Below are 27245 nucleotides of genomic sequence, written 5' to 3' on the forward strand. Positions count from 1 at the left end.
TTTACTTTTGTTTGAAGAGCAAGGGGCACTTCAGAAAAATATGAGATTACACTTGCAGCATTGGTGGCCTCTACAGGTGACAAAAGTGGTGTATCATAATGACTACAAAGCAAGGGACTTCTGCCTACACACCTCGAATACCCCACAGCTCTCCTCCCGTCGGTAAGTGCAACTGATCATGCCTGGTCCGCCTTTTTTGGTGTGTTGCATTCCACGGCTGAATTTTTGGCAGCTACACCACATGCTGGAACATGCCTGAATGCTATGAGCTTTAACTCCAGCGTGAGTTTACCTATACTCAATCTCGCAAGACTTTTCGGCACTGGAGGCTGCAGTACCACTTGGCCCATAGAAAGGCCGAATGCTGGTCGAGATGTGTTCGACCGCGACATGTCGTCTGCTCGCCGCCGCAGTAATTGGCGGTATGCGACATGCATTCGCAAAGGTCCTAACATGTCGCCTATCGCCTTAAAGTACAACGTACCAAGAAAAGCTCTAATCGCACTAGTAATCTTACAATTACGCCCGGCACCATATTATGCTACGTGACAATGATACGTGTGTACGCCTGTGCTTTCTAGCTGCTGTGCCGCAAACGACTTTCGAGAGGCACAAGGTGGAAAGAGCTCTTATGCGCCGGCGCGCATGCCGCTATCGCTCACATTCGGAAGCATTCAAAACCGGCTCTTTCCACGGCGATCCCGTGGGCGCTGTCATGCTTGATCACGTGGTGACGCGTCCATTGCTTGCCTCGGCTGCCGCCGTTGCCTCTGTGTTTACAGCGGATGTACGTACACGACTTCGGTATGGCTCTGCAAACCTCTCTTTCGGCGTATATCGTAGACGGTGACCGGTTGGAGGACGTGAGGGCTTCCGAAGCTCGTTACGCTTTGTCCAAACGGCGCATGCATGCAGTAAAAGTGGGGGCTAAATATGGATTCCAAGCTATCCTAACTTTCCCCTTATGAATTGATTCAGTAGCAGTGTGTTTAGCGTTTGGTTTTTTATTTAGCAGATAATTTTTTTAAAAATTACTTAGCAGACTCGGTAAAGTTCCCCGGGGTGGTCACTATACATCTGATTGTTAATTATGCCTGATCGCTTGCGGCCGGTGTGCTCACTTGCGATAGATTTCTTGCTGGGCACAAGGCTTGTAACGTAGATGTTCAACACCTTGTAATAGCTTGTAGCAAATACGTGTACATCGCAGTCGCTCGCTTAGGCATGTTCACACCGAAGGCGGAGCGGACAAGCGGATCCGGCCAAGCGGCCGCGGATTTTCCGCTTTGCGGAAAATACGCGGCCGCGCAGACAAGTTGGCCGCTTTGGCCGCAGCCAATCAGAACCCGACACGGCGGAAGCGCTGGTGAACGAATGTCTTTCTCTGGGCTTTTCGCTTCTCTTCTTGAAAAGCGTCAAAACAGCAAGCTGGGCCAGCTGATTGGGATTTATGGTAAGGTTTGTTACAGCGCAACACAAGACAAGGACAAAAGAAAGTATGAAACGACGACACGGCGCCGTGTCGTCGCTTTATACCTTCTTTTGTCCTTGTATTGTGTTGCGCTGTAACAAATCTTGAAAAGCTACTATACAAGTGGCGAGTAAAATGCCAACGATCTCGTCTTCGTCTGAGCTCATCATTTTGCAGAAGTAGATAGCGGACGGAAGCGCGCCAACCAACGACGACAAAAAAAAAAAAATTAAAAATACCGAAAATGCGCGTACAAACTCAAAGTGCCGCGAGATGGCGGCACGTCCCTGAAATTGCTAAAGATATTGCGAGATGCCCCGCCTTCCCGGCGGCGCGGACAGCCAGAAAACGCGGCTGGTCTGAACAGGTGCGGGCGCTCGCCGCCTCGCCGCTTTGAAAATCCGCTTGTCCGCTCCCGCTTTCGGTGTGAATGGGCAAGTGTGTGGTCCGTTCACTTATTCTTTATACGTTGGCAATAGACTGGGCGTAAGTTTGCGCGTGAGTTGGGGTGGACGTGTGTACATGGCGTGCGAGAAGCTTTATGCCATGTAGCGGCGCTAAAAACGAAGCTGTACTCACTCGATCGTGCAGAGGCTCCGGGGTTGAAGCCCTTTCCTTGGAGGTCAGCGCTACAACGCTGGCGGACGATTTAATTTTCTTCTTATTTTATTCTCGAGGGGATATGTGCATCGCAAAAAGCCGGCAACACAGGCAGTCCTTACGTAGCAGCGGTCCCTGTCATATGGTCCCTGTACTTGGACACTCGGATTCATTCCATTCCTTAATATGCGAGTCACAATTTTTGCAGCCAGCTACTTAACCGCTTCATATTTTGCAGCATGAATGGAGCACAGTGCGTTAGCAAAAACATGGCAAAAACCCACTTGCATTTCCGACAGCTGATCGTGCAGAAGTCTCGCCAGAAACAGGGCAGAGGGGGTGATGGTTTCGTATTCGTGCGCTTTCGCTGACGCAACGTGCAGATGGATGGATGGATGGATGGATGGGTGGATGCTATGTGCAGGGCGGTGGGTGGCGCCACCAAGCTCTCATTATTTTTCCTAATGTTTCAACGATCTTTAAACTTTCTGAGCCAAAATTGGGAGCTTCGTTTTTGTACGCCTCCGCTGTTTGTCATTTCCCTACTTCCACCAATCTTCCAATCGCCCCTTACTAATCTCCCCTATTGCGGACTTGATTACTTTCCCCCTGCTCTCGCTGAACCCAAGGGTTTCAGGAGGCCAGATGTGCCTAATTCGACCGCTGGCAGGTATATTCACGTTCTAATAAAACATGCTGCATCGTTTCCCTAGCTTTACCGCAGCAAGCACGTGCTTTTTCTTCGTTGTATCTCGCTTTATATGTGCGTGTTCTAAGGCATCCTGATGGCGCTTTGAAAAGTAAAGAGGTTCCCACACTACAACATATCACATGGGAGTGCCTGGAAAGGCCTTCACATATTATTAGCCCATACATAACTACACATCCACTTATGTTAAATAGGCAGTGGGGTGCATGGCTTGCGGACGAGAGAAAGGAGTGCCAAGTGGAGATTTGGGCCAAGCCCAGAGAGCCGCCCGCGCCAGTGGAGCCCTAGACTAAAGCCCAACCACGCTCGCCTACTTTTGTTTCTGAAAAATAAAGTTTCTTTCCTTCCTTCCTTCCTTCCTTCCTTCCTTCCTTCCTTCCTTCCTTCCTTCCTTCCTTCCTTCCTTTGAGTTATAGATTGTTTCTTTCCTGATTTCGTCTTTTTTTTTTTTCCTTTTAAGTAGTTACTCATGGCAAGTTACTCATTGCCGCCGCCCACGAGATTATCTCAGCATCCCTGACTTCGCGATTGACGTTCTTTGTTGCCTAGCTGCTCACCATACCGGTCGCATACTTGCCGGTAAGCTTCCTAGTTCTTTTCCTCCACCGTGAATCGATGTTTTTCCTGTACAGATACCTCAACACCCTCGCAGCCCATTTAATTTCTTCCATATTCCTCAGTCGTCCTTCACAATCAATTTTACTCCGAGCTTCCCTCACTTCGAAGCTTGTCCAGCCCATAACACCCTGCACAGCTTCATGTGTAGTCTTCGCGTGAGCGCACAGTGCGAGGTGTCACACCGACCTTTGGTTGCCATCGAGTCCTCAGTGTACCCCAGACTTCAAAAAAAAAAAAAAAAAAACGCATTTACAAATGTAAGTCCTGGAACCATTACCAATGTCATACCCCGTAGCACCTCATACCTATGGCGCTGTGTTTCATTATGGCCGCATTTCTCTTCCCCTTTGCTGTTATATTGTTTTAACGCGAAAGCGTTAAGGGCCCCGTGTCGTAGAAAATCCGGCGTCGGACGTCGTCTCGGCAAAAGGATTTTTTCCTATGTTTCCATATGTATATTGCCTTCGTTTATCCATATAGGATAGGATAGGAATAAACTTTATTTGTCCAACGGTTGTTGATGTTGGTGCCCGGGGCTAGGCTGCCAGGGGTCCATCGCCCGAGGAAGATCTTTCGAGATCCTCGGCAACGGCCCTGGCCCGCTCGACGGCCCACTCCTTGTCTTCGGGTGCCTCGCTGAGGAGGGCGGCTTGCCATCTCTCAGCGAGGCGCCCCGCTTCAGAGGGTTCCGCTGTTCTATTCCCCCTTCCTCGTTGTCCTTGTTCCACGTGGCGTTGGCATTCCCAAAGCACATGGCAAGGTATTTATATGCTTTTACCCGAGATATTTTCTGGCCCTGTATTGACACTGTCTGCTCACTGTTTTCATTGAGTACCATAACACCTGATTTTTCAACGCTAAATTTCAGACCTAAATTTTCGCCTTCCTGTCCACAGATGGCCTTCCTGGTCAGACGTTGCATATCACTTTGCTTCTTAGCTAGCAACACAATGTTGTCCGCACAAAACAAACCTGGAAGCTCTACTAGTGTACCCGCATGTTTGTATGAGAGATTAAACCCGATATTACTTCCCTCTAGCGCCCTTTCCGTCCTCACCATGTACGTCATAAACAGCAACGGGCATGAGGGCACCCCTGTCTCAGTCCCTTGTTGATATCAATTTGCTTCTCGCTCCTCACCCCTTCCCATTCAACGCAAGCTGTGTCACAGAACACCTATGGCTAATGGCTGTATTTTCTAAGTAAATCTCTCTCAAAAGCAGTATACATTCTTTGCCTATGCATTCCCATTCCAGAATATCCCACAATATGTTGCGCTTTACGTTGTCATACGCTCCGGTAATGTCTAAAAAAGCAACATATAGCGGTTTCATTTCTTCTCAGGATATTTCACTACACTGAGTAAAGACAAATAAGTTATCATCCAGACGCGTACCGATTCTGAAGCCATTCTTAAGTTCTCCCAATGTGCCATTATTCCCTGCCCATGCTTGCAGCTTTAATTTAATCGCCTGCATTGCTAACCTGTATATTACCGATGTAATGGCCGATCAACGGTCTATACAAGTGAATTCTATCTTTCTCCCCCTTACCCTTATAAATTAAATTCATTCTACTTTGTCGCCAACTGTCTGGTATTCGTCTATCTTTTAAAGTTCTTTCCCACTGCTTTCAACAGAGCTTCTTTACTTTTTGTTCCTAGTTCATTGATCAGCCTAACGGGAACCTCGTCTAGCCCTTTGGCTGTGTGCTTCGTAATATTCTCTTCGGCTCTCTTCCTGTTGGACTTTGTCAGCACCAGCTCCTCTTACATCTGGTTCTCTTTCATGCTCTTTTTTTATTCCCTCAAGTACAACCTCGTCATTGCCTTGGAAAGATTCGGCTGTTATTTTTCGGGTGTAATTTAATGCTGCGTCCCCTTCCAGTTTGTTTCCATCTTCGTCTAGCATATGTAGTTGTATTGTTCCGGACTTCCTGCCTAATAAGTTTATGGGGTTCCAGAATACTCTAGGTGCGGCCTTCTTTTTCTCACGTATTTCTGACAACCAACGTTCACTTTAAACTTTTATCTTTGCTTGAACCGGCGGCGGCGAGTTGCCGAAAGCGCCATCTCGTTTCTTTAGAGCAAACTGCTTTGCAAAAAGGGGTCAATACGAGAGTACAGAAAGAAAGAAAGAAAGAAAGAAAGAAAGAAAGAAAGAAAATATGCTTGTCTATGTATATATGTCTGCCTTGTCAGCAAACGAACAAACCTAACTATAACAATAATAGCCTATAACTAGCGCAGGATTAAGGAGCGATGCTAGTCCGAAGGCGGATATTCAAGCAGAAGTGTCACTGAAATGTGCAAACGCACAAAGAATGTTTCAGCTATGGCGCAGCAAGCTTTAAGAAATGTTTTAATACGACAGCATTCTAAAATCGGTCGGCGTGACCGAAAGATGATACCAGAAATGGCCGACGGCGCGAACGGTATACAAGCACGTCTGAAAATGCTCGAATTGACGTCAGTTTCTCTTGGGAAGGTTCCTGTAAACAATGTTAATGCCATTGAAAAGAAAATTTTGTAAATTTCGATCTGGGTGCGAAACGACCACACTTCGCCGACTTCACGGCGGCATTCTTTCTTTTTATTTCAGACTTTTTATTGCGACAACCAGATACAAAGGGTGGTGACAAAATGCGTTAATTTTTTTTTTTTCATTTCTGACAGTTCATTAAGTAGATTGATCCAGTGAGGAGGCTCCATGCGCGGTTCTGACTAAAGGCGTGTCTACAATGCCTGCGTCATTGCACACGTCACGCCGCAGCCATCTGGATAAACGTGGGGTGTAGGGCGTGCGTTGTTGGGCACGTGACGGCGTAGCCAATGGGGAGGAGGTGGCGCCACGTCATGATTGTATAAAATGAGTGTTTAGAATAAAATTTGGAGGCCGCTTAAGCTTCGCCTTTAAGAGGAAGCTTTAGCTCGGGCCCAACTCCGACGCGGCCTATTCAAATACATGTAAACCGCTAAAATGCTTTTCTGAGATAAGCCCTGGACCGATTTTGATTAAATTTGTTGCATTTGGGAGAGAAAGTTAAATTTTAGTGTCCATTGGAAGCCGAATATCCATTTAGGGCCTGAATTTTGTTAAAAGAATTTTAAAGAATTCGCTAGTTCGAAAAAAATAACAGACGCACGAAGTTTCAAATTGATAGCTCTGCATAAAGAACAGATATCGCGGTTCTGTAAACGGCATCCATTAGATCATTAAAAGCGGACATTTGATATGTCAATCTATATTTTACGTGAATTTGTTACGTTGTGAACAAGGGTTCTGCAAAAGCTGTATTTCTATATTACCGAACTTTTTTAGATTAATACCGTAATTATCACTTTTTCCCGCTTTAGATGTACTAACATATGCAATTCACAGAATTGTGATATCCTTTTCCCTTGCTGAGTTACGAGTTGTAAACTTGACAGTTTTGTTTTCTGAAAATTTTCGATTTTCGCCAATGTAAGTAAACAATTGGCAATCTAAATAAATAATTCGAAACCGACAGTCACTAGATTTTAAGTTTTTCTTTTGAATGCAACAAACCTCGTCAAATGTGGTGCCATGGTTGCCAAGAAAAACGAATTATCCTCGTACACGCATTTAGATAGGAGCACCCGAGCTAAAGCTTCCACTTAAGAGTGGAACGCGATAGCACTCAAAGGTCCCTAACTGCTTCTTATGCTTCCCGGCAAGTGCAGCCTATGTAACCGTAATGTTTACCGGGACACACTGACAGCGAACGCTATGCACGAAGGCGAGCTTTCTGGTAGAAACGCGGCCTCTTGCGTGGCCCGCGGAGGCGAGCGCCATGATGGTGTTGCTATACCGCTCTATGAACGGTAGAAACGCTGGAAAAGAGGTTATTTGTGTTTGAATTTTCGTCTAATACAATTATGTTTCCTTGTACATTCAAATTACAATCCGACGCCATCATGTCTGTAGGTTGTGTGTAACTCGTGCTTTACGATTTTTCTGACGCATTTTGCTTTCAGAAATTCAATTGTTCCAGCAACGTCTTTGTGATATGTACACGGAGGGCCTGCGCGTGGTTCGGAAAGATTTGTCGCTCTCAAGGCGGTAGACGCGGGACGCCGGACTTTCTGCGACGTGGGGCATTAGCGTTATCCCGTTAAAAAGCATTAACGTCCAATGGGACGACGCTGAGCGGACCTTCGAGTTATGACCTACTCGCCGGCGAGGGAGCGCATTCAGACGCTTGGCGCGTTTTGATTTGGCCTCACCGAGACGCAGTCAGAACGCAGGCGAGAGCATGAGTGGACAAGGAAAGCGCGGAAAAATAAAAGAAAACATTTCACCAAAGGGATTACATAATGCTTTCGCATTCCCACACGTAAACAGTGTCTTTGCCTAATTCTTTTCCGGATTAAATAAAGTCGGCGTGAGCTGCTGCGTGAGTTGGCATGCCAATTCACCTCGTGCGCTGTATCAAGGGGTGCTCTGCTGTTTACTCTGCTGGTAGTACTAGCGCCACCACAACGGCTAGCGGAGAAGCTTTTGTATGTTCCTTGCAGACGCTGCCAACGCGCTAACGTGAGAGAGAGGGAGTTTTTCCGGCGCTACCGCGGCAGGCAACTATTTTGGCAACAAAAACAACTAGCGCCATCATCCAACTATACGCGACAATATTCTACCCTCTCTCACAACCCTCTTGACGAATCTCTGCCTACTTCCCGCGCTTTTGAAAATTTCTCGGTTACCGCGGGGAGCAACGGAACAACCGGCAGCAATCTCTCTGCCTTGTATGGGATTTGTTCGATTACCTCGGAGAGTCGGAAGTTTGGCGATTACTTTGTGCTTACGAGCTCACCGCAGGTAGGAAAGTGACTCCTGTATTATTTCATCTCATCATGTTGGTGTTGTTGATGAGGTGACTGCTGCCTCGGTGATGCTCCCAATGCGCGCAAGAAGGGAAGATGGCGTCGCACCGGACGGCTTCGTTCCGTGATTGACGTCTTCGACTCACCACTTGTCGGCGCATCAGCTCGATTACGTGAGTGGAGGAGGCGGCAGTACATCGTGGGCGGCACCGAAGTGACCTCAACCCATACGGTTGTGCCACAATTGAACACGTCGCCTCAAACTTCGCCGCGCGCGTCAGCGTGTGGCGACTGTGCTGCGGCAAGTGTGACGCTACCGTTTTTCGAAGACGCTAGACGAAGTGTGTGCTGCAGACGCCGTGTCCGTCCTCGCACAAGTTACCACAACTCTCCCTCGGGCCTAAAAGAAAGCAAGGTACGCGATTATGTCGCGAAATTTAGCTGAAGAAACAAAAGCAGGGCGCTATTTTATAGCGATCCCTTTTCGCTCGATTCTATATTAGTCGACTGACGGCCAGCCTGTTGATCTGGTTGTTAACGCGGGCGGAGTGCAGCCCTGACGTAGCGCGAAAAGTCATTAGCATTGGAAAAGACGGCGCTACAAAATGGCATCCCAGTGCCCGTGAAGAAAGGTAACTGTTGTTTACCATTTGCGCGCACGTATACGGCTAGCCCTGATCCGGCGTTCTCTCCTGTCACTTTCGTACCACTTCCACGGAAGTGAGTCGGTGATTAATACGGGAATGCTTGTTAACCGGATTTATGAACCGGAAACACTTTCCCAAGTCTTCCAGTCTGATCGCAATTAAGGCGCCATAGTCAAGTGATTGCTGGAAAGTGTTAGTAATGTTTAGGGCAGAATACAATTTGTTAATTAGTTTTTTTTTTTAATTCGCAGTTCCGCCGGAAAGGCGAAGCACCGATTGCGATAGCAAATTAGTAGGTAGCTGTACGAAGTAAAGATAGTAGTTTTATCGGCCGTACAAACTTGTAAACATTCGCTCGCTAACTAAATTAACAATGATAGAATATGTAAGCGTGACTCAACGAGGACGTAGGAAAAAACACGCACCGAGACAGCGCTGTCTTTTTGTGTGTGCTTCTTTCTACGTCCTTGTTCAGTCGCGCTTACACATTCTATCATGGATTCAAACCAACTAGCTCGTCAACATGTTTTATTAAATTAACCATCATGGTGTCACGCGCGCACAGGTTAACATGAACACACATCGCTCGATGACAGCGGAAACTGTCTGTGAAAACGCTGGAGTTAGCAATCGCGTCAGCAGCCGCGAGCCAATTGACCTCCGCGCCTCTGTCGCTTCATCGCGTACGAAACGTCGAAAGTGCTGCGTATACGGAGCTACCGGCACTACGCGCACTATGCAAACATCGCAAATCGCTGTGAAGATAAGGCCCGCGCGGGTGCGCATTTTGGCCACTTCGCAGACCGCTTTCAAGACACGAGCGCCGGCAACGCGTTACTACGGCGTCCGCGATTCGCGTGTGGCGTCACCAACGCCGTAGCAGACGCCGCGGTTATCTCCACTCTGTGCAGAGCGGCGGGCGAGGAGGACTTCGAGGTACCGTACCGCAGAAGAACGCCCCTCCTCCCTCGCCTCACCCCCCTCCCCGCCTCGCGCGCCACAAGAGAGGGCACGCATCCGGGCCGCGTTCCTCGCTCGCGCACGCGAGATTGCACCGCGTTCGCCGGCTCACACCCTCACGCTTTCCCTTATACGGAACCTCACGGCGACGGCAGAAATGCGCCTGGAGTGTCCATATAATTGTGATCGCAATACAACTTCGAGTTAATGCTGTCCGCGCCACAAGATAGCAGTTTCAATGAGCCAATAACCTTAGGAATCCCGACAGCTTGTATATTATAACAGGAGAAATCGGGAGAAAGTTCCCCCCTCCCCCCACACACACACAAAAAAAAAAAAAAACGGCACAGAATCGTTTGAGTGATTAGAGCAGAAGTTAGAGAAAACGCCATGAAATATTGAAGGACACTGATCAGGCGGCATGTTTTCACCTGAGTCATCGCTCAGAGTAATCACATGGCTCTGTTCACCTTTGACAATAGTTCAGGATGTCTTTGAGTTTTTACGTGATAAGTTAGGTCATGTAAAGTTATGGATAGACTGCTTAGCTACACGGACACCATTTAGGTAGTCATTCTCAACTTTAAGATATACGCCTCCCAGCGTTCGGTAACGTCACCCGCAGCTTTGTTGCGTTAAGCGACGCTTTTTTTTTTATTAACAAAGCCGTTTGAGAGTATTAGTAAACCATGGCGCATAATTGTGAGATATTGTTCGCCTAACAGGTACATACGCTTCAGTGAGTTCATTTACATTGGCTGTAAACGAATTCCAGTTTTCCCGGACCTCTCGAAGGTCGAAATCAACAGAAGCCCGGAAATACGCTCAGTTTTTTTGTTAATAAGGCCGCAATCGGCACTTTTGTAATCACGAATTTCCTTATATTTACATTGAACGCGTATATAGAGGAAATGTTAGCGGTAGAAAGGAGGAACGAGTGATGTACTATTGCGCTATCTGTCAGGCGACCTAAAAAAAATATGTGTATGGTCACACACACGCACACACACACACACACACACACACACACACACACACACATATATATATATATATATATATATATATATATATATATATATATATATATATATAGCGTAGGTTGTCCCTTTGGTCGAGTGACCACTATCGGTGATGACCACGGGCAGTTGGGCTGTATTGCGTTGGGCCCTCGAGTACTTCTTGCACTTGATTTATTATCGCATCCGTTGCTTTTGGAGCCCCTCGATCCGTTTGTATGGATGCTGGCACAGAGGTCTGACAGCTACATCGACCACGATGCGGCGTTTTGCGACGGGAGCAGGCCGCGGACTTTCGACAAAGTCGGTATGCGCTTCCGCGAATTCTTTGACCGAGCTCACAGTCTGGCCTGTCTGCGGCGGTCATAGCTCTCGGTCAACGCCGATGATAGATTCAAAGGACATGTCTAACATCGCGGAAGCTGGCGGCGCTTCTGTGACGTTGCTGTACCAGCTGACCTAAAACGGGAAACCTGTCCTAGGAAAGCATGCCTATAGACATCCTATGTGTTTGCAAACAGACTCGAGATGTGATGCAATGTCAGTAAATGTCTCAATTAGACAACGTTATTGCAAGGTTCTGCAGACTACATTGAAGAAAAAGAAGGTCGCGAATATGATAGTGTGATCCTTCGTTAATTTTTGGTGGATCCTCGTAATTAATTTATGACCTAGCGTAATGTAAGATACTGTAACGTAAAAATAAGAACACCGATTAAAATGTTTTGAGAAGATGAAACGAAAAGAAAAATACCACCAGGTTTTGTGTTGTGTTACGTTCGCTTCTTATTTTTTTTTCTTCCTTTCCTTTCGTTGCTAGTCGTAGTGCATTTGTTTTTGTTTTCTTTTCATATAAAAATCGTAATCACTGGCAGGAACCACGTGATCAAGTCAATTATTGGCTGCAGGCATTACGAGGGGAAAGAAGTATTCGATGGAACGCGGCACATCAAATATCCCGTCATAGTTGGTAGTGCATTTAGAAAAGCGGTCATGTATGGCAATGCCAGTCTTTCCATGTTGGAAGGACTCTGGCAACACTCTGCAGTATGTTGTGAACTGTGTAGCCACATAAAGTGAGCAGAGGGATCAATTGACACGCAACTCAAATGTCCGAGCTTTTCTTTTTTCTTTTCTTTCCTTGCTACTATATACTGGGCAGCATAGGCAAATTAAGAGTGTAGAGAGCCACGCAAGCATAAAGAACTACATTGCTGCTTGCCGCTTTTGAGCAACAATCGTCACAATACAACCTCAAGAGAAAGATTAAAAACTTGCGACAAAAAAAAAAAAGGAAAGGGAGAAAGAAAGAAAATAAGAAGCGAACGTAACACAACAGAAAACCTTATGGTATTTTTCTTTTCGTTTTATCCTCTCAAAACTATTTAATCGGTGTTCATATTTTTGCATTATACTAATTTTGTTTCTAATTCCCTCATATTCACCTTCTATCACCACCAGCGCGGTCCCCTATAATGGGTACATGGGTCATGCGTAGAGGAAGCCAACAAACATCGCCGTATTCCGCCTTCTGGTAGGCAGGGCCTTACAATTCTTCTCAGCGATAAATTCCATGTTTTCACCTTTTATTGCAGGGCGGGGCAAACCATTGGGGATCTCGCTCTAGGCTGTGCACAGAACTACAAGTTATGCAGCAAAAAGCACGCATCGAGTGGGTTCAGTGAACGTCAAACGCGGCCATGAGCACACTGGAGCACAGGAGTTCAAGTGGATAAAGAGTCTAGTGGTGTGCCACAAAGTGAGCGAACTGATCAGACAACGAGGAGAACGGCGTAGATATCAGTGCTATCGCTGCTGAACGTGTCTCTATCGTCTTACGATAAGCGCCCAGTCGCGTCGTTCGCCCGACAGCGGCGTGAAGTCCAGCCGCACCGCCAAGAACCTCGGAGAAAAACGGTAGCGACGGCAACGTTCGGTGCCGCCGCATGGTCGGCGCGCTTACGCAGGCGAGCGAGAGAGTGCGCGCAGCAGCGGTGAGTCACGGTTGAGGGTGCTCTGCGAGTCCTATTATGGTGACCCCGATCACGTGACTCAGAGCGGCGCCGCCGCCGCTGTTGAGTGCGCCGGCAGCTCGCGGGATGGCGCCACCGGCGCCGACACGTGATGGCGGCATTGTGTGTTCCCATTGGCTGGCACAGACTGGAGAGATGCTTTTTCACGAAAAGCCCTAAATATACTCGGGCCGGTGGCCGCGGTTTGCTTCGGGAAGGTTATCCAACGGGCAAGACCGCCGAAGGAACCTCAGGCGAGCCGAGCGAGCGCCTGTTTCGACCGGGCCGGAAAGGAAGAAAAAAGACGGTGCGCGACGTTTGAAGAGAACTTCCCCGCCGACGACCGACGAAAAGAAGAGAAGCCGCCCTTCGGCGCCGATCGAGTTCCGGCGAAGCTCGGCTAAACGTTACACGCCGCGAACAGCGACACCCGACTCCAGCGACTTGTGTTGCACGGAAATCGTCGTCGACGCCGTCCCTCTGTGCTTGTAGTAGCGAGTTTTTTGTTACCGCCGCGCGACTTGCTGCCCAGTGCTTTGCGATTCAAGATGGGAGACGGGGGTCCGTACTCTGACGGCTACATGGAACAGGAAGAGGAGTGGGAGCGCGAGGGACTACTCGATCCGGCATGGGAGAAACAGCAACGCAAGGTAAGTCCTTTTTCCCCGTCGTGTTGTCTATCGCCGCGGCTACTTGGATTGGATAAAAGAATCGTCTGCCGCGTCAGGTAGCGCAGCGCCGACTTGTCTGGGAGCCGCCTGCGCTGTCTGCTATCCTATTTAGTGGATCTCGGGAACGCGCACCGATGTCATCCCCCCCCCCTCCTAAAAGAAAAAAAAAATCGTTTTAGCACGTTTTGCCTGACTACACCGAGTGTTGGTTTATAGTGTTTTTGCCCTTCTGCTTGCACCGTACGCGAGGAGCGTGGGCGAGCGAAGCCTGCGAAGCCGCCGTCAAAACACGTCAACGGCGCCCCGGCAGCAACAGCAGCAGCAGGGGCGGGCGATTAAAAGACCCCTCACCGGCGCTCCCGTGGTGGCGGCGGCGGCAGCAGCACGCAGCCAAATGTGTCTCGCGGCAAGCGCACAGGCCTAACGGATCGCGTTGCCTCGCCCCAAGGTGGTCGAGGACGATCTTGTTTCTTTTTTTTGCGCGGCTTCTGGGATCAGGGCATCCTTTCCGTTGCAGACGCGCAAAGCAGCAGAAGGCGGTTTGCACCGTCGTCTGTTCGTAAGGTTACTTCGTCTGCTGTGTCTCATAAATGACCACCGCGACTTCGAATTTCCCGAATATAAGCGGGAAGATTAAAAACGCATCACTGGAACGGCCGCGTCTCCGTCGATCTCAAGGTGATCGTTGTTTACAGAAAATCACAAGGAATTTTGTTGCAGACGTACGAAAAAAATGCGAGAGCGTCGTCTGCTCTACAAGCAGTGGTGTCGATTTTCCGGGTGGATCAATCGCCCCGCTTTCAAGATCGTCGTTTTGTCGTACGGAATTGCATTCTTGAAGGGTCACTGCGATTTAGTTTTGGTTCCCGAACGTAAACCGAGTACGTTCGCCGCGATGCCGACAACAACCCCTGGCTTTGCTTTAGTTTACGATCCGGTCTGCATGGACGGATCAAGACAGAAGCATAAACAGACACGCACGTACGGTATATCTTTTCCAAAGACACGAAAGGCACATACCGTGCGTACTTTTAGCGTGCCCGCGAAAAGCGCCGCTTTCTTCTTGACTTTTTTTTCCTGTTGCTCGTGTTTCCCAAGATGCGAGGAAAAAGTGCGTTTCGATGTAGCTTTCCTTCGTCTGCTCCGGCGCGATGCTCTGACCCAGATCTGGACAGAAAATAAAATCAAATAATCTCCCTCCTTCGCTTTGCTGCGTTCGTGCGCGGACTGGTGATATAACAGGCCGGGAGAGTCGAGCGAATGTTCGTTTTTTTATCCATCGGTGGCGCCCCTTTTCATTACTTTTTCTCTTCTTTTTTTTTTTTTTTGCTTCTGTCAGAGTTGTCCCCGTCGGTGAAATGGATGGGGAGAGGGGGTGTTGCGTTTGGCGATGTCCGGTTCCGATAGGCACGCCGTAGCTTTCACTGGGCGCACGAAAAGGTGCGTGAGCGCCGTGTCGTGGTCGGCCCAGACTTGTCTCCTCCCTGTGCCGACTACTACGGTTCAGGAAATGCGACGTGCAGACACCGTACGGGAGTGGGGGAGAGAGAGAGAGAGACGACGTGTAGCCATGTGTAGTCCGGTTTCGGAGACCGGTGGCTGGAGATCGACAACGGAAGGAATGAGCGCGATATATTGGAGTAAGGTTACTAGAAATCAAAACCGTATCATGCATACCTGTCGACTCTCCCGAATGTATCCGTAAGGCCTACGAATTCGAGCCCGTTTTACGATTCTTTTGCCAATACGCTCAGGACGAATTAAACAAAGAAATAATGAATTCTCGCGGTATCTGTGCACGTTCCAGTGCTCCGAGGGGTCTTAAATAACTATAAAATGTAGAGTACCATTGGTTGAGGCGTAACCTGTGTAATCCAAGCGTGGTTTCGTGACGTTAATTCAACCCACATTTGCGAGGAAATAGTTAAGACGATTGCTTGCCTTCGTGTGAACAGAAGCACTGAAATGCGTAGTTTGAACAAGGGAGCTTCTGTTAAATGCTATGTTTGTAGAATAGCGAAGTTAACTCTGCGGCTCTTCTTTGGTTCGACTACGCGCTGGACATGCGGGGGGTTCTTCCCTTTACAGCGAAATTTTTGCTATATCCGTACGAGTCGTTAAAAGGAAGTACGGCGACTTCGTCGTGTCTTGGCGCCATGTGTTGGAGCGACTCATCGATATAAGCTCGATTATTGGTCGCGGCTCAGTGCGATCATGCCCAGCGGCGCGTTGCATCACGGCTTTGACGTCAATTTGTGGGCGCTCTGTTATCTATCCTTCATATCCGGCTCGATCGGGAAGCAGTACTTATCGCCTGGGTTCTTAATGGCTTTCGCAGTTGAGAAAAAAAAAATTAAGCAAAGAAACTGGCACGCTCTTTTTTCTTGGAAACGGAAGCGTTTTGTGCACCCTACGTTGGAATTGTCTTTAACTTATGATGCAGTGCTTGTAGCTGTGACAGTGATCGACCGCATATACTTTAACGCGTCCGTAATTAAGCCGAAGTCGCTAGTCTGCGATGACTCGGTGGATATTCGGCTTGCTGCTGCTGAGGGACAAGGTAGCGGGATCGACTCCAGGTCAATGCAAAAGCGCTCGCGTATGCCGTGCGTATCGGTGTACGTTCAAGAGCCCCGCGTGGCCAAAATAAAACCTCCCCTCCCCCCCTTCCTATCAATATTAATTTTCTTTTTTACGCTGAGCTTCTTATAGGCATTGTGTTTTATGCGGACTAATCTTTCTCCAATCACTCCAATTTATCCAGTCCTAGTCAATGCAGTGCTGAGTGCTCGTTGACTGGTAGTGCATCAACGACTTTGATGACAACTTGCATCATCGCCTAAAGAAACGTGTTGTATAAAATCCTTAATATTGTTGTGAACTCAAAAAAAAAGGTAGCGAAGCATTTGTGAACACGACGACTATACGTATGACCGTCACGTGTCAGCTAGTGACGATCGAAGTAGTTCTAATATCTATCTGGTGTTTCCGTTGCTATTTTGTGATCGCTTTTGTAACTTGCTGTAATACCGCTGTGGTAACCTTACAGCGCTCTGTCTTCCAAGCAGCGCCAGGTCCTGGTTTCGACGGTAGCAAAAAAAAAAAAAAAAAAAAACAAGCTCGTGCGTTTAGATTTCAATGCACGTTAAAGAACACCAGACGGCTGTGGAAATAATTCCGTAGCTCTCTGCTATACGGCGACTCTCGAGATCATACCCTGCGATGAGACGTTAAATCCAATAAATTGCAGCGCCAGCTACATCGATCACTCACGATCATCAATCAATCAATCAATCAACTTACAGTAGCACTGTGCGCGACCACTTCTGCGTCTGCGGACCCCATAGTAACGGTGCCGGTCATCTGCTTCTTTACGGTCAAGCCATATAGACCGCGACCGGAGACGTCAGCCCTCAAGGACTCGAGTGAGTTTGTAATGCTCTCACGTTCGTGTTACGCGGGTACAGTGTGTTGCGTCGACTAGCGCGTTAACCTTATCGGCGCCTATAAAACTTCAACCCCATTGGCGGTGCCCACGTGATGAACCGCGTTCGCACTTGCTCGAGAAAGCGGCTCTCCTTTTTCATACCTTATCGGCGTGGCTGTGACGTTTGACGTCTTTATTTATTTATTTTTCTTTTTGTTAGAGAAAAGTGCGCTTTGGACTCGCGGCGGTCCGTATTCGATATATTTGTAAAAGTTGAGAGAAGTCGCGAAGCGAGTAGTTAGAGCAACAATGCATAATAGACCAGTTTAGACTACATAGCTGCGAGGTGTTCGTTCAAAACTTAGCTTCGTTCATTTGCTGAAAGGGAGAACTATCGTCCACCCGATTGTACAACGGGAAGCTATACGCGAAACCGCGATCTGGTTTTCCTATGAAACCGTCGCGGTGGAAGGAAAAATTCGCTCTGGTCCCGGGAGTCGAACCCAAGACCAACATATTCCGAGCGCTTCGGAAAGGCGTTCGTCCCGCGTTCGATGGCGGGATGACTTTTATCGTCGACTGCGAGGCCCTTTTTTCTCTCTCTCTCTCTCTCTCTGTTTCTTTTGTTTTGCTGATACACATGTCGCATCCTGCTGTGAATGTTTTCTCCGGCGTGCTGCCCTCGCTGGCAGCCAGCTTCGGGCCTCACAAGCAAGGCACTGCCATCTGTGTATACAGATTTTCCTCTTGATTTCTTGTTGCTTACCGTATTTGTAAACTTGACCTCTCGACTTCAAAAGTTGCCCGACCCATGTCACCCTGCATTGCCTCACTGCACTATATACCTTAGTGATGTTCTCACCAGCACAGGCTGCATGTAGGCGACGGTTCGTCATGAGCATAACGGTAACCAATCCCGAAGGCCACGTGTACTGCAAATGCCAGAAGAACGTAGTGGCCGCCGTGTTCTTGACATCGCTTCTGGGCGGTGCTTCCTGATCGTTTCGTGGTGAACTCCTAACCTGTACGAATACGCTTTCCTTGGGTCATTCCGTCGGTCGCTCGTCGAAATCGCTGTTGATGGAGTTCGTGCACTCTCGGAAACTGCTTCCAACCGCTGCCATGCCAAATGCCATGCCAACACATGGCAAATTCCAACACATGGCATGACTCGGCACAGTATTGTGCGTGTGCTTTATAGGATTAAGAGCTCGAAGGGCAAAGTAAACGACGCAAACCTAGGTCGCGCAAGGTATTAGATGCCGGTTCTTGCTCTACACTGTGAATAGGATATCCCAGATTGCGCAGGCGGCATGGCGATGCCTCGTAATCGCCCGGGAACTTCTTGCGATTGCAACACAGTTGCTTCCTGAAAGGCTTATATAGCTTTAGCGGGTGCTAAAGGTGGAAATACCGAGGTAAGGACGCGAGGGAGGGGGGGGGGGGGGGGGATATCGAGCGCAAATGTAGCGTTGCGGCGAGGTTGCCTGGTGCTTCCGTGGCAACCGGGGACCGCAATAGAGGCAGGCCCCTAACGTCTTCACGTCTGTCTGTTTGTGTGTCTGTCTGTCGGCGCTGCTAGCGCGTGTGGCAAACGGAAGCGAAAACGACTCCTCGCGTCTTCTCTTTTCCACCGCTGTTCCTCTTCCCCCTTCACCGTCTTGGAGCTCCGTCCGGTGGCTGACTCCGAAGCCTTGCTATAGCAGCTCACCAACCCCCTCCTCCTCGTCCCTCGCAGCCAACTCGTTTTGGCCCGCGGTTCCGTTCCCGATTTGGTCGTGGGGAGGACCCCTGTGCGCCGCTCGTTCTCTCGCTCGCTTGCTCGCTCGGCTCTGGTCGGTTTCGGGCCCGGCTCGGATGACACGGTGCGCGCGCCTCCATGATGGGTGGCAGCGAGGCCGTGCTCTCCGTTTTGCCGTGTCTCGTGGAGAAGGCTTCGTCGGTTGCTTCTGCGTTTGAGAAACGTTTGGAAAAGTAGCAGACGGGCACCGAAAGGCAGCAGGCGATATTCCATAAGCTTGAAGTGGCAGGGGCCATCGTCTGCTCGCCGTATTGCTTTAGGTATCCACGCTCTAAAACGAAGCAGACGCGTCACCGTAAAGCAGCAGACGATATACGGAAAGTCAGAAGGGGGCAGACGCGTCGTCTGCTCGTCTTTTAGGCATAGCTATAACACAAAGTATAGTGGCAGACGACACCGAAAAGTAGCGGAAGACTTACCGCGCTCGTCATTCTTGACCGATTCCCTACGCACGGGTAAGGTGACGGGACGTCCAGATTTAGACCGTTCGCGTCCTGTCGTTACGGGCGTCGCCTCGCGGTCACGATGGTATTCACTGTGTTCGGATTCACTGCTCCGGTGTACTTTGAACTTCTGTGCAGCATGGCGTTACAAGCTTGCGACTGTATAGTGCCTACGCTCTGTTGTGTATAGTTATGTGAAAGGTTCGCGGGGCTGCATGTAGTGTGACGCTGCTTCGGCGTTCAGAAATGTCGATAGTAGCTGCTAAAACCTTTTTCTGTCTCTCTTGCCTGTAGAGTAGCAGACAATACAGAAACTCTGAAGTGCTAGGCAGCGTGTGCTCGTCCTTATGCTTTTACACTGTGTAGTTGCAGACGACTGCCATATCGAACGCTGTTAACGGCCAGTGCATGCAAGAACGGCTCTTTCAGTGCATAAAAGCAGCGAACTATGTTCACTGACTTTATTTTCAGTATTGTTAGTGGATATACAGCTGGCAAACTTTTGAGCGTCGCAGCTTTGGCTAGTGTCTCACGACATGTCGCTAAAGGAAGTCGCAAGCTACAGGTCAGTGCATGAGACGGTTGATGACGTGTAGGGAGGGGAGTGATATCTGACTGAACATAGAGCAATATGAGTCACCTTGTGATGTCTTAGTTTGTTCAGGATGCGTATTGGAAGTCGGAATTACATTCACCCGGAGGACACAGATATTCATGACGTCTTGGAGGCATTACGGGTTCCTCGGTCGCATATGCTTCCGTAAGGCGTGCAACTTTTTGCGGATGTGACGTGATCCTACGGATGGGACACTAATTCAAGGAGCTCCTGGTGTTTTGTAAGATGAGATCCGGCTCCGCTAGCGTCACCTTCCCTGACTATGCAATTCTATCTCCTGTGACTGGGTTGATTCGACGAACACTGTATGCATCTTGGAAATGCAAAGTCGTTGATACAGACTTCGTGGTTGAGCGCGATGGTAAGGACGTTTTCCGGTGGCGGCTTCCCCGTTACTCGCAGATTAGTCTTTATTCACGGTTATTGTCACGGTCTCACTCTCAACATATGACGCTATATGGTCTGCACGAAGCAGACGTAAACACGAAAAGCAGACGGCACGAGCTATCGTCTGCTCGTGTCGTCTGTTTCTCATTGTTTCCGTCTGTCTCTCCCGGTTTTAGGGCCATGGATCCGTGCCAACTATAGGCCGATGGTAGTGCCCTGTTAGCCGTGAAAAACTACTCTGTGGCAGTGAACTACAAAAAAATTTCTTGTACAGATTCCGAGGGGGCGCGGCGTCGGTGCGCTTCTGCAAAACCATCTGCGTGCAGCGCACGGAAAACAAAGCGGCGCCAATCTGTGCGCAGTTCGTTCTGCCAGCGCTATAGCTGTGCCGTGTTTTTTTGCGCTCATGCACCCGTCGCGGCGCAAATCGCGCAGCTGCATCGCTTCCGGAGTCGGCGGACGGCTCAGAATCGCCACGGTATACATACGGCTCGGCGCACTGCAGCAATATATAGGCTCCCGTCATGTGTGACCGTCGTGATAGGCGCCACGGCGCTTACTTGCGGGCTGTTGGAAATCCTTTGTGCTTGCTTATCAGGAATGGGCACATGTGTTTGTGTGTACCGTATAATACCGTCGAAGGTCGGGCATCAATCCAACACGACACGAAAGAGAAAGGCTTAGAGGCACTATAAACTGGAATTTTGACTTCAGCTGTATATGTAAGCTCTGTAAGCAATGCGATGGGCTCCAATGACGAATTGGCCGCCGCTAGAAGAGAGGCCTTGGTGTATAGGCCAAAACAAGGCGTAAAATTTAGCGAAACGCAGGTGGCGCCGCCGACGTGAAATTCCTGCACTATATAGTTCGCCGTGACGTCATGCATTTTGACAGCGTCTGCTCGGGTCTACTTTACGTTTTACACAGGAACCAGAAGTTTAACCTAGCAAGTTCTGCGAACTTTGCCAGCTCCGGAAACGACCCGAGTACGAGTGAATGCTTTGAACTCCGCGACGTCGCATTGACGTGCCACGGTGGCCAGCCTTCGGCGCGAAGTTCAAAACAGGGAACACGTGCCTTCACTTCCTCCCGAAATAGTCCACGTTTGTTCCGCCAAAATAGTGAAATATTTTTTAGAGATTACCAGTCCAAGCTGACTTAGCTTTGCTTTTTGGTTTGTCCTTTAGGTTAAGTGATTTACACTTCTCGGGCATCAAAATGAGATCTGTTTATCCGCAAACGGTGATTCGATAATTAAAAAAAAAAATTAAGCGCGAAGGAAAAAGATTGACGTGTGGCCACACGGCACCCTAAATTACGAGGACTACAGCTCCCCTGACGTCGCGCATTGTTTTTGCTTGCATGGGTCTTGACTACATTTATAGATAAGCAGAGAGGCACTACGCGTTGCACCCACAGACTCGACTTGCGCAGCGTCTTCCTGGAACATTTTATTTCACACGACCTGTCCGAATACTCAAACGTACTAAGCGTTATGCATATGTAGGAACGCCATCTTTATATATGACTCCAATAAAACTGCGACTTGGGCGATTAAGTACTGCTTCGTTCCGGGTAGAAGACAGCGCACATAAAAAAAAAAAGGTCTATAACCGACAGATAGAACGACACACACCGCACGCTCCCTGAACTCGCAAATGATTGGCTTATTGACGCATTCACATGTGTAAACAAGCACAAACATACACACCTGTCCGCGAGTTGCCGCAGCGCTCCGATTAAGTTATAGTTAAGAAAACATCTGCAGAAACAGCATTTCTTTGTTATGCGAACCGATCGAAACCTGTTGTTCTATCTGTCCGTCCTGGTTTTTACGTGGGCTTATATATCTGAAATGATTCACGACCCTCCATGCTGAACCGCGCTGGCTCGGTCGCGCTCAAATTTTTCACGGGTGGTGTACGTTTTCCGATGTGTTTAGTTTAATACTGTGCTTGAGGCCCGGGGCATTACCGCACCAGTTTCGTCAACAATGAAACCGACCCAGTTGGTGTGGCGATCGCCACTCGTAAGGTGTCACTTTCACCGGAACGGAACTGTGGCGCCATCTGTCGCAGCTACGGTAAAAACATGGTTAATTTCGAGTGCTAACGATCCCGTGGTTTATCACGAATGGTCGGGTGTACTATACTTCGCGCATCCATTTAAGCAACACTCATTGAGGTTTGTAGCGTCACATCTGTTTACCTGCGGCGTCGCTAAATTAAAATAAATCTTAGGTTTTATTTCCTCCGCCAGTGTATAATCAACCTCGTTTTCTGTCAAGTACAAAGAATGACTCACCGGTTGCTTTTTCAACATGCGTTTAGCGCGCATCAATTGGCGCATGCTTCGTTTCCTGTCTCAAACGTCATGTGATGACTGTGCCCGACATCGCGGACGCTTTGTTTGCCCCTTTTACCGTTTCTACCCGCACAGCCAGCCAGCCTGTCGAACCTGCGACCTCGCGCTCAGCTCAATCAAGAGCCCCACCGCGCGAAGTTTGATTGTTAACCGCGCGCGTCTGTTCGCTGCGCTGCCATAAATATATGCACGCGCACACTTCTGCTCGCCGGGATGTTGTACGTGCCGTCTCCTTTCGCCATGGGGAGGAGCACGATCGAGGCTTTCGCGCTATCACACGCTTCCGGCGTTTGTAGCCACAGGGCGGCTAGAGCTATTCTCGTACGCATGTACATATACGGCATGTATACGCCTTGCTTCGCTGTGTGTGTATTGCGTACGTTAGCGCGTGCTTTCTCTTCTTTCTTTTTCTTTTTGAGGGGGGGGGGGGGGGTGCGCCGTGTGTCTGCGCCACGGAATGCGATGGACTCAGTGGGAACAATGCAGAACGTCGTGAACACAAACGCGCGTCACACAAAAGCGGCGGAGAGGAAATAAGCTTCGACTGCGGTGTATAAACAACGCAACGCCTATAGATGTCGCGTGATTGAGGCGCAGTGGGTTTGGGGGTGCGAGATCCCTCCTCCTCCTCCTCTCAACCGCGGCACAATCCGGTACAATAGAGCCAACCGCACTCCGCGTTGCTGTTGCGGTGCCAACATGTGGAATTTGACCTTGACTTTGACCTCCTGCCATTCAGAGCGTGACGACGGTCTGACGCCCTCCCCATGCAGGCGCTCGTTCGCGTGCGTTTATTATTTACATCGATTTCGTGTTTCGAAACGCAGCGGCCCGCATGCTCCGCGCGGAAATGGCCTCACGTTTCGCTATCGTCGTCAGAAGAGCGGGGGCTCACTTGAGCTTTCATAAAGTTGCGCGTCGCGTCGTTTGGGTGCGAAATGTGCGCAGTTTCCCATTCCGTCGGCGCCGTGTGCAGACGACGCAATCGCGCCTTTCGAGCAGACGGACGCGGCCCACTGTTGCTTCTGCTGTTGTCTGTTTGTGAGGTTCCGTCCGTTGAGGAGACGACGGGAAATGCCCGACTGCTGCTTCTGTTTCTGTTGGTCCATTCGATTCACCTTCACTTCGGCGCTGCACTAGTGCAACATGGCGTCGTCTGCGCGTCGCCATTCGTTTCACGCAGTGCAGAGTTCGTGCAGAACGAGTTCACCGAATATCTTGCACTTGCGTGAGAGGTACGGTGCAGGTCTCTTGCAGGAAGTGGCAGGGCGGTTTTGCACGAGCACGGAACTGGTACTGAACCTCGATGAACTACTTCATTAGTGATTCTGCCAATACCGGTGGAACTATAATTACGTGCGACTCTTTTTTCACGTCTTTGCGTAAGGCGCGTAATTAGCAGCACGGCGCTACTGCTGGCGAATCGAATGCAACTAGAATGTGCGGAGTTGTGTCAGCAACCGAACTCTTGTCAATGAGCGTTCGGTTAAGCGAACGCAGTGCAAATGAGGAAGTGGAAGAGAAGATACGGAGAAAGTAAATGTGCTAAACTGGGTGCGGTAATAAATTAATAACGGGCGACTTTTGAAAACGAAAAAGAAAATCATTTGTACTTGAGATATGATCAGCTCTGGTATACACAGGTATAAGACCGCAGAAAGTTAAAGCTGCATGCGGTTATATTTGTGCCAGGCGCAATCAAATGTTTATTTAGGGTTTCGTGAAATTTTTATGTGTGCGAGAAAAAACTATCATCATCAGCAATGCAGCAATGGCTCATCTCCCTCGTAATGCAAAGACTGTATATATATATATATATATATATATATATATATATATATATATATATATATATATATATATATATATATATATAGAGGGAGAGAGAGAGAGACATAAGGAAGCTGTAAAGCTGTATATATATATATATAGTCATCCCGCGAATGTATATAAATAAATGTGTGTGTGCGTACCTTTGTTCAAAATTCTTTGTCGCCTCTTTGACGTATGCTACACAGCTTCGCTTGCCATCCACCTTCACAGAGTGGAATGGTTAATGAATCTTTTTCTTTCTCTTTCTTCCTTTCTTTTTTTTTTTCCTGCGGAACGCACCTTCCTCGTCCTATGGGGCATATTTGCTCCATTGTGTTGCTGTCCTCAGGCAGCCAGCTCAGGCCTCATATAGCAAGGCACCGCCCTCTGCGTTATCATACACATTTTCCCACCTGATTTCTTTCTTGCCGCTTTTGTAAACCACCATGGTCCTTCTTGTTTCCATTCGAGAGTATCCTCGCGGCGCCACACCGTGGCGCGCCCAAGAACTGCGAAAACTACGCCATAGCCTCCGAGATCGGGCGGCGCGCACTGTGCCAGCGCGGGCCGATCTGATAGGCCCGGGTCCGCAGTTCTTGATATTATCTGTGTCGGGGATATACCAGACGTGTGTGACAAAAAAAAAAGGAAAAAAGAAAACGCGCGATGCTCTTTAGACTATCTTTAGCCTATAGTTCTCGAGCATATACCGTGGAGGCCTAAATATAGTCCGACTTAGCGTGAGCGCGCGCATACGTTACGTCGCGTTGACGAGAACAACAGCATCTGTAGTTCGACTAATGGTTCGACGCCCTGGCGCCGCCAACGTAACCGGACGCCGCCAACGCGCTCCAACGCACCCGGCGTCCAATGACGCTCGCGCGCGGGCCGATAACGTCGCACTGTAAACGAGCCTTGACTGTTGGTTTTCGAGAAAGGCAAGCATAGAGCAAGTATATATAGACAACGATGTTTAAGTCAACAGCGCTGTTATCTATTTACCTTCGCAATCAAACACATTCTTCTTTTTTTTACATATTTCTTGCATTTGTGTTCATTGGTTCCATCTCCGCTCGTCGTCATACGTTCGATGCCCATGACTGTAGTACCTATAGATTGCACTAAACGTACGAGAGGTTCTGTACACGCTCGACCAGGCGTGAGGCATATCGGCGGATATCCCACGCATATGTGGGAGCAAACCGGTGATAGGCGAGTCTTCGATGTTTAACTGTGTTCACTTCTCCCTCTCGCTTAGCTCAACTTTCCTCGCTCAATGCACATAGTAGTTTTATAGTGACGCTACGCGGCTGTGACCATACGAACGGTCTTGTTCTGGCGACGCGCCAGGTATTGAAGAGTTCACTGTAGTGTCGTGCCAGTGGCCGTGTCTCCGTGTTATCGCAAAAGAAAAGAGGGGGGGGGGGGGGGGTCTTCGCGCGTTTCAGCGCGTTCGGTTTCTCGAATGTCGAAAGGCCTCTCCGCGGCACAGTCGTCACCGCTTCGCCCGCGTCGTCGTCGCGCCTGTAGTGTCGCGTTGACGCCCCCGGCAGGATCGCGAGGCACTTGGGCGTACTTGATGAACGACGGCTTGTTCTATGCACCAGGGTGATAACTCTTTCCAACGAACAGCTGCTTTATTCGTCGGCGTATAGAGTGTCCTCGTTGAGACTCCGATCGTCTGCCCGCCGATGGCGTTCGGTCGTCTGTTCCAGAAATGCGTTCGCACGTCTGCTGCCAACCTCGTGGCCCTAACGGGATCCTTCTTTCTTTTCTTTTTTTTTTTTTTCTCTATCCCGCGCGATGTATTTGCGCATGTTGAGCTTGGCTCGTGTGGTATTTTGCGGTGTCGTCGTTTCTTAATCTCTCAAGCTTGCTGTCAACTTCGCGCGTGTAGAACGTCGTTCTTTGCCGGAGTGCCCGAACAAATAAATGATTTGGTTTGCTGCGCTCGGCTTCGTATCCATACACACGATCGAGTATGTTAGTTTTATTCGAAGCGCTGTCCGATTGCGGCTACGTTTTCCTTTCTTTCTTTTCCTCTTTTTTTTCTCTTTTTCGTTTTTGGCGGGTGGACGGGGCATCTCGCCGTTTTGGTGGGCCGGTCCCGGTGATACTGGACTCTAATATTATGCGCCACTGATGAGTCGACTGAGTGTGTTCTCTGGTGATATGTGTCACTGGGTTCTAGCTTACTTTCAATCTTTAAAAAAAAAAAAAAGGAACTTCAATAACGGACGTGCAGGCGCTGCGGCGCAGAATATAAATACAGAAAGTTAGGTTGTTGTATATTCTCGTCTAGCGATTAACCGTTTGGGTAAGGGCGCCCGAGCCAAAAGCTTTCTTTTTAACGTAAACGTAGCGTTCCCTTTCACTTTAGCGTACCGCGTATATAGTTGGGTGTGCAAGCCGTTTTCCTTTTCTTGTTTTTCTGCAGATAACGAACGGGGCAACTAGATTCGAACCTCGACATTAAGAATCACTCGAGTGTGTCAACGCTATACTGTATTGCATAGGCTCTTCGTTAAGCATTCCATGCTTAACTAAAAAAAGAAAAGCGGTGTCAAACGTAGCTTATAGCATATATATATATATATATATATATATATATATATATATATATATATATATATATATATATATATATATATATATATATATATATATATATATATATATATATAGTAGGCAAAGAGGGATTCTTCAGGCTACCTTTCAAACGTAAAGAACTTGAGTGGTGCTACAAGGTAAACAGAACAAGTGTTTAATTTCGACAGTTTCGATCGGAGGACCGATCTTCATCAGGGTGAAGATGAAGGGTGAGATCACCCTGATGAAGATCGGT

The 27245-nt window shown here is 48.7% G+C and overlaps 1 protein-coding gene across 2 annotated transcripts in view; it reads left to right on the forward strand.

Annotated features, from left to right (window-relative positions):
- The first annotated feature begins 8295 nt into the window (after positions 1-8295).
- Positions 8296-27245, forward strand: part of Actn (alpha actinin) — a 109112-nt gene continuing 90162 nt past the window's right edge. Inside the window, exon 1 of one of the 2 annotated variants that reach the window (XM_072289311.1) lies at positions 8296-8656. Coding sequence is in view for 1 of the 2 variants with exons in the window: in XM_050181110.3 (XP_050037067.1) it covers positions 13428-13529 (102 nt within the window). In the remaining variant the exon portion in view is untranslated. Of the gene's footprint in view, positions 8657-12462; positions 13530-27245 lie in introns of those variants that run through there. The other variant, XM_050181110.3, reaches the window with a different exon arrangement.

The sequence above is a fragment of the Dermacentor andersoni genome, chromosome 7, assembly GCF_023375885.2.
Source record: "Dermacentor andersoni chromosome 7, qqDerAnde1_hic_scaffold, whole genome shotgun sequence".
Taxonomy (NCBI): Eukaryota; Metazoa; Arthropoda; class Arachnida; order Ixodida; family Ixodidae; genus Dermacentor; species Dermacentor andersoni.